The sequence below is a fragment of the Erpetoichthys calabaricus genome, chromosome 11 (genome assembly GCF_900747795.2).
Source record: "Erpetoichthys calabaricus chromosome 11, fErpCal1.3, whole genome shotgun sequence".
Classification (NCBI taxonomy): domain Eukaryota; kingdom Metazoa; phylum Chordata; class Cladistia; order Polypteriformes; family Polypteridae; genus Erpetoichthys; species Erpetoichthys calabaricus.
The window spans coordinates 18,584,555-18,592,686 of NC_041404.2; the positions used below are offsets into that span (position 1 = coordinate 18,584,555).

An 8,132-nucleotide genomic window follows, 5' to 3' on the forward strand; every position below is an offset into this window, starting at 1 on the left:
ACACACATCTTTGTTAAGTTGTAAGAAAACTGGCATATCTGCAAAGACAGCGTCCTGGCTTGCACTGGACCAGATTTTGTCGGAGAGACTAAACCACCAAAGCTCACCACTGTGCCATCGGGTAATCTTAATAATGTCACATTAAATACGGAATCGAGCGGATAGGCGGCCATAGTAAGGAGCCTGCGCTCTTTACTGCACGCACGCACGCCGTGCCTCATCGTGTAACTCCACAGAAAAGCACACCATAGCGTCCGCAACAGCGCCATCTAGTGTTTACGTGCGTAGGTAATATCAGCAACGCGACCACGTTGTTTGGAAGCATAAAACCACAAACGTTAGCATTTGGCATGCGTTCTAAACGCCTGTAAAATCATTTCAGAACAATTCTGAGTATCCATTATTATCCGGAAAGATGTAAACGGAAACAAAACAACATCCCACCCAAGTTCTGTGCACCTGCCCGAGTTGCTTGAACTTCTTTCGCTGATTTGACGGTCTCCATCCCAAACGCCCCGGCATCTCCAGACCCCTAATTAGAGAGAACTAGCGCTGATTGATCGCACGTGAACTGTTAAAGCTCATCGGGAAGGAAGACCGAAGGCGCCCTCCCTGGTAGATTCGAGACTAAGCCGCGAGTTCGTCCCTACAGGTCTACCTCCCTCCCTCACAGACTCCCAGCCATGGGTCCGATGTGGAGCGCTATCTTCTCCGTATCGTGCTATTTTCTGTGCTTGCGGTGGACCCAAGCCTTATGCCAGCTAGACAAGGCGAAGCGGGCTGCTGATACACTGTCCGGCGACAGCGAACCCACTGATCATCAGGGTAACCTGCTGTCGTCCTTGCTGAAGGCTTTATCCGATAAGGATGGCTGGGAGGAACCCAGCCCGCGGTCCCGACCCGATTCGCGGTACCTGCGTTACATGAAGCGAATCTACAGGATGTCTGCGACCCACGAAGGTGTGCCTAAACTACGGGTGAGACATCTATACAATACGGTGCGCCTGTTCGCTCCCAGAGAGGAGTGCCCGAAAAAGAGTAGCGGTGAGTAGAGCCCGGCGCCGCGTTTGTTAAATAGCGTCCTAATAGCAATGGTTCAAGACGGTTAGTATTGTCTACCTTAATTATTTAAAAAATTATAATATTTAATACATTTTGTGATAATTTAAAATAAAAATTTCAACACCTCCTGCCCGCTATCTGAGAAACAAGAGTGCTGTACATTATACAAAAACGATTAGTTCACCTCTCTGATTGAGGTACACGTCCATCCATTCAGTTTCATATCCACTCAATCCAGTTCTTTATTGGTAAATTAAATAATAGGCACTGGGGTCAGTAGTTCCACAGTCTGCACAGCTGCCTCCGCTCCAGAGACCTGGGTTCAAATCCTGGTGTGTCATTTTTCTGTGTGGAGTTTGGATGTTGTCTTTTTTTGTGTGCGGGGGTGTTTTGCTCTACTCCCACAAGCCAGAGATGTATCCGTTTATATTTTAGTCTCACAAGTGAGTACGTCCTGCCATGGACGTGGATGCTCATAGATTTTAAATTAATGCTGTCAAGATATTCTTCGATCCTAGTAACTCATAGTTACATTAAGTGGTTTTCATAAGTGGATGGATGGGTTTTTTTTGAATTGTTAATGTGACTTTTGAAATCCAAACCAGCTATCTTTATCCCAAGTCTTGCCTACCAAAATCAACTTCAGAATAAAACTTATGTAAGTTAAGGGATGCTAAGGTGTTAATATACAGCCCAATAAGAAAATTAAGATTTGCTAGGTGCTCTGGTATTCTTTGATCTGATCTTGTAGTTAGAACCTTTTAAGTACAGTTATGAATTCACTGTAAGCAGTGTAGGAATTTTGGATTCATTAGTCCACCCATTTTCGTAACCACCTTATTCACTGGGTTTCTTCTCTTTGCCATATCTCCATATGATATGCTCATCACTCCTCATTATTGTAGGGTCTTACATAAATTTAAAGTAAGCAAGCGCCATTGACAGCTGTCGTGTGCAGTCCACAAAACGGCAGGGATGCTCATATCGTTGAATTGTACTGGTGCTAACTGGAACTGTATTTGTCTCGGACATCCTCTCCTGGTAACTATCAACACAGCCATGAAGTGTAATATTTGCAATTTGTTCTTGTCCATTCCGAGTACATGGCTAAGCCATTGGTGCATAGATGTACCTACTGCACTTTTGTGTCTGGCTGGTTTAGATGCTTTCTAATTTCTTCTTTCTTGATCATTCCAAGCAGATGCACAGAGAGAATTTTCCTTTAAGTTTTCACTTCAAAAACTAGGTTTTTGTTTTTTTCCCCCCCACCTTTCCCTCGCATCCAGGTTTCACAACCATACAGAGCAATCAGTATTATGAATAATAGCCGCATCTTCGTATCTGTTTTGATACTCTTGTTCTTCCAGAGGTTATCTAAGTCATTCATAGCGTTTAATGCTACAGCTATTTGTGTTGACATCTTTCAAGTTGTCACCCCCTGCATTAAGCGTCAATCTGAGGCACTTAAAGCTGTCGACATCTTTGAGTGGTTTGTTCCTGAATTGCAGACCTCTCATTTCTTTCATCCAACAGGGTAAGTTGAGAAGGTATATCCCAAAAGCATTGCATGCATATGGACAGTGACCATCTGCCCTCACGACCATACTTTCAAGATCTTCACTTCCGATCACTGATATGCTAATCAAGATGCAATTTAAAATATCTTATTTGTACTCTGGATTAAGCAGTGTGGCGTGGTTTCCAAATGGTCCGCTCTGATCCAGCATCCTGGATACAAATTTCATGCATGGTCATTGAAGTTTGCATGTGCTTTCCATCCTTGCATCAATTCCCCACCCCCAAATATAAGCATATTGCATTAAATGGCAATTCCAAATTGGCCCGTGTGTCTACAATTGGGCCCTGCAATGGACTGGCACCCTGGTTACAGCTGTGTCCATTGTTGCGTCTGTTCTACTGGGATAGTCTGTGGACCCCAATGACCTTGAATTGAATGAAGTAGATTTGAGAATGGGTGGATGAAAGCCTCACAGTTAGGTGACCCGGGTTTGCTTCCCGGGTCCTCCCTGCGTGGAGAGCACTTTGAGTAGTAAGAAAAGCGCTATATAAATGTAAAGAATTATTATTATTAATTATTAAGTTTCTAAATGTGCTAGGATACAACATTTGGTCTCTTTGTTTTATATTTTCAACAAGATATAGTGAATGAAACAATATTCAGACTCTGCAACCAAAGGTAGAATAAAAATCTCCAATAAAGTGAACTAAATCTCCTCGTTGATTTGTATTTGGAGGCAATTAAGTTTGCAAGTAGTCTGGGTGATGATAGTACTTGGGGCATGAATTCTGGACTTGATGGTATTCTGTAGAAGTTAGGTGAATAGGTATTGACAAGTTTTATTGGGCTGAATAGCCAGATCAAAATCGCTATTTAAAAATGTGTAGGTATGTGGAAAAGTGTAGAGAGCAAGAAGTACTTTCAAAACCCTCTTATTTCAATGCAGCATCAGTGGCATGTAGGTATCTAATGATTAATACTGCATATTTGTCATTTGTGCCATACTGCCTTTATTTTGAAATTATTAGAATTCCAGAGTAAGAACTGATTTCTGTTAATTCCCTTCATTAATGATATGACTTCTCACTTCAAATTCAGTTGCTTCAACTATTTCATTTTGTAGAAATGAGATTGTAAATAGCAGAGGACTCCCATATTCCAGTATTTCTCTCCTAGGATTTGGGATCTTAGAGTCAGGTTGTCACTATGACTTTCACTACAACAAATGTTGGTTACTAGTCTCATTACTGGAGAAACAGCAAATATGCAGCAACAGCGTACTTCATGGTGCAACATAACCCAGTAGGCACAAATTATTAAACACATTGAAAAAACAATCAATATATATGTGAACAAATTAAAAATGTTAAGTATCATGTATATCGTCATACACCATGTGTAACACTGAACACAAAATGACTAGAGAACACAAATAAAGTCTTGGTCTCCAGGTAGGCAGATGTTCACATGTGCATTAATTAGTGTAATGATCTCCGGATAAAAAATAGTTTACATGTCTGCTGGTATGAAATCAAATGTATACACATCATTTGATGAACACGTTTGTTACCATGGTGTGCAGGACACAAGGCAAAGAGTTTCCTTCAAGGATCTCTTGTCATAACTCTTAAATGAATGGTACAAAGCCCACTGCAGGGCTTTTTGGTCTACCATACTGACATTAGCATCATAGACTGTGAAGCGGTTAATTACTTTGCTGGTCCCTCCAGATCTTTATTGCAAAAAGTAGTTTCCCAAAGAAATTGAAGGTGCTGTTCAACCTTCTCAAGAAGACAGGTGATGCTGATAGACCATAAGGGATCCTCAGTACTTGACATCTTAATATTTTCAAACTGTTCAGTCCAGCTTAGGCTTATGAGGGGATGGAGGCCTATATCAACAGGAGGGGTCACAAAGCAGGACTCGGGCCACAGACATGGTGTCAGACTATCGTAGGGCTCACTCATAGACACACTCACACAGCTAGTGCAGGTTAGGTTAACTGGTTACTATAAACATGTTTAAAGATGCATGAGAACAAAAACACACAGACTTGCAAACTATAAACAGTGACTTTGTGCAGGATTCAAGGCCAGGATGCTGAATTTGTGAAGCAGCTGCGCTTACTTACTGCTGTTCTTCTTTGCTTTACATATTCAGTAATAGAAACACTCAAAAACTCTTACTGCCAGTTCTTTAGCAACCTGTTTAACTTCAATAGGGAGATGAACCCTTACAAGTTGCTTCCTTTATTTTACAGTTGAGAGACCGATTGTGTTCATTACAATATCCCATAAGCAGTTTAACCTCCATCCTGTAGACTATTATTTTTTGTAACTGGACCAACTACTTTTGTGTCATGAGCAAACCTGGTGGAATTTGAGTCTGGTCACAAGAGTATGTGAGCATAAAAGAAGCGAAAAGAGCATAACCCAGTGTGTTACAGTGAATGAGGAGAGACTGTTGGAGGTTAATTTTTCAAGCTACAGAGGCCTACCATTTAGGAAGTTCTGAATCCATTAATACCAGGGAACTGTTCATTCTGAATTTTGCTTTTTTGCTAACCTCAAGGGTTTTGATATTGTTAAATGCTAAGCCAATCATGAATAAACCAGGTGGTCACATGAGATGAACTGGATTGACATTTGACTCCAGTCTCCTTGATAGCAATGCAAGCAACTACTGTGCATTAATGTGATACCTACATTTCATTTAAAAATGTATGTTTGTTTTGTTTTAAAGATTAACTTCGAGCTTTGCAATATGCATTTCTTTGTCACAGGTTTATTTTAAGCACCATTTCAATATTTAGTTTGTTAGAAAGAAAACCTAGAGAGATTTTTGGTATGAATCATTTATTTATATCTCTTCTGCAGGTCTCTCTTCTCAAGACCTGTCTTACAGACTAGACCGTGTAACAGCTGAAGAGCACTTACTCAAGTCTGTTCTGCTCTATTCTTTTGATAAAGTATTTGTGCCACCGGTTTCGTTGGTTTGCTACCTACACATCAAGGGACAGGAAAGCCCAGACAAGCAAGTATGTTTTAGTGTCCAGCAGTCGGTCATCCACGTCCAGATTGAACAAAGGAACCGGCGCAAATGGATCGAGGTAGACATTACCTCCTTTCTCCAACCCATGCTTGCTTCCTATATGAAGAACATTCACATTGTGGTCAATTTTACTTGTATTAAAGATGGTAGCCAGCAGGTTGATGAGCAAACTGTTGGACAAGTCCTGAAGCCACCACCTCTTCTTTTGTACTTGAATGACACCAGTGAACAAGCTTACCGTAGATGGACACTTAATGAAAAAACTCTGAGTTCAGAAAAACAAAGGTCTGCTCTAGACCTGGTTAACCTCCACTCCTCTCTTTCACTAGCTTTGAAAAAAAGATCTTTGCCACTTGGAAGGAATGTAGCAAGTGAGAAGCCTCTGTCCCATCAGTCTCCAGCTAAAGCTCTTAGCCTTGCCGAACATTACCGGAACTTTGAGTTTCCCACAGATGAATGTGAGTTACAAAATTTTAGGGTGAGCTTTCGGCAACTAAATTGGGACCACTGGATAATTGCACCACACAGGTATAATCCTCGATACTGCAAAGGGGTTTGTCCAAGAGCCATTGGCCACCGATATGGGTCTCCTGTCCATACTATGGTGCAAAATATAATTTATGAAAAATTGGACTCCTCAGTGCCAAGACCTTCATGTGTCCCTTCGGAATATAGTCCCTTAAGTGTTTTAACAATTGAAAATGATGGCTCGATTGCTTACAAAGAGTACCAGGACATGATAGCTACCAAATGTACCTGCCGCTGAAGCATTAAGAATCCACCAGCATGAACTGACTGCACTGTTTTTTATGGGGTATCAAGTCTGAATTTTTCATTATACTATTACCATTATAGAGAGAGGAAATTTGTGGAGTGAGTTTTGAAGTGGCTGAGAGAGAATGAACTTGACAACAGAGGAGGGAGCTGTGATGTTAATACTGTTCAGAGAGGACACCCCAGTCATTTCACCTGTTTGGAATATGTATATGGTGCCTTTTTTATTTATTAACACACATTTCCACCAAATACTGAATGAGTGATAGCCAGTTAAAGTAGACTATGTGAATGCTTAGGAGTGGAAAATGTCTTTTTCCCATTTTCAGTTTTCTTTTAATTTTTTTTTTGTTTTGTTAGAAACAGATTGACAAATCCTTTTATACAGAGAAAATGTTCTGGACACATAAGATTTTAATCCTCTTAATTGTGATGTAATATTTTAGCCTGGTTTTGTGGTTTTTATATCTGGGGATTTAAACAGTTGTCTAATGGACAACTGTTTTCCTGATGTCCAGAATAAAAGTTGTCTTTAAATTGTGACAACTACTACTTTTGTCAATTTGTGTTTAATAATTTTGTTTAAGTTATTGTAAATAGTTTTTGATATTCAACATTGTTAACAAAGCACAAGTTATGTATTTGTGTAAAGTGAATGTAACAAATCTGGCTGTTTATTTTACAAGGCAAACGTGAAAAATATTTGCACATTGCAATTTTTTGCCTTTAGGTTCACGGATTGTTGTATTGATTATTATAAAATGCTCTCCTGAATTGTTTAAAGTTTTTTTTTTTTTTTTTTTTTGTGGGGAGAGTGAGCATACAACTTCTGGAAAGAGAGGAAAACCTCCTTTTGTAATTAGAATTAAAACTTGTAAAAATGCAGGTATCCAAAAAAAATGAAGAAAAAACCTTAGTGGATGACAAAAAGCCTTGATATGCTATTCAGGAAAAATCCAATATATTAAGAAAAATATCTCAAATTTTGAAGCTTTGCACAAACTGCACCATCTAAAATTGTCACCACGATATGTTTTAAGCACCTTGTCACATTTTAAATGTCACCATTTTGACCTGTCATTAAATCATTTTACTGTTGTGAGCGTCACTATTATTCTGCAGAGTTTTCTTCTGAAGCTGAAACTATCCAATGTACTTTCTCTTTGTGTTTTTATGTTAGATTTGGCACTATATCAGCTTCATATTGTAATCGTTCAAATTAAAGTCTTAGTAGTTTTAGTGGAACTGTAAAGAACACATTGTTTTAATGGGCTTGTGTCTTTGGCACTGAATTTTGTTAACTCTTGTAATAAGTGATGTTTTCAGTTTTTCTAGTGTGTGTGTGTAAGTGTGAAAGTTCTTGTTGCTTACTAGTGAAAAACAGAGCTGCTCACCTTTTGAAGATTGGTAAATCTTCATAAAGTCCCTTTTAACAAGTTTTGGTTTTATCTTAGTCTTTCATTGATATTGCCCGAATTTGACTTTTTGTTGCATTTTATGAAATATTGTAGCATCCTGCAAAAATAGTTTTAACCTCCTTTTTTTGAATTTTTGCTCACAATTTCCAAAAATAGGAAACCAAATAGCATGTAAAGGCTGTTGGTTAATTTGTTTTTAATTTTTTTCCAGTACAGTGTAATAAGGAGCTAGTGCCAATCTATTTTATATTGTCATGCTTGGGTCACAAAATTGCACAGGTTCATTCAGAGTTTTCAGGAAACAAACT

At 39.2% G+C, this 8,132-nt stretch overlaps 1 protein-coding gene across 1 annotated transcript; it reads left to right on the forward strand.

Moving 5' to 3' along the window:
* The first annotated feature begins 310 nt into the window (after window positions 1-310).
* On the forward strand, window positions 311-7,823 carry gdf9 (growth differentiation factor 9). Its single transcript, XM_028812753.2, has 2 exons — window positions 311-1,044; window positions 5,458-7,823. Exons 1-2 carry the CDS (start codon window positions 684-686, stop codon window positions 6,396-6,398), a joined length of 1,302 nt encoding a protein of 433 aa, XP_028668586.1. The 5' UTR covers window positions 311-683; the 3' UTR covers window positions 6,399-7,823.
* The last annotated feature ends 309 nt before the right edge of the window (window positions 7,824-8,132 follow it).

Coding starts and splice junctions, on each gene's coding strand:
- gdf9 (XM_028812753.2), top strand. CDS start 684: ATGGGTCCGATGTGGAGCGCTATCTTCTCCGTATCGTGCTATTTTCTG. Junction 1,045..5,457: donor GTGCCCGAAAAAGAGTAGCG/GTGAGTAGAGCC, acceptor TCTCTTCTGCAG/GTCTCTCTTCTCAAGACCTG.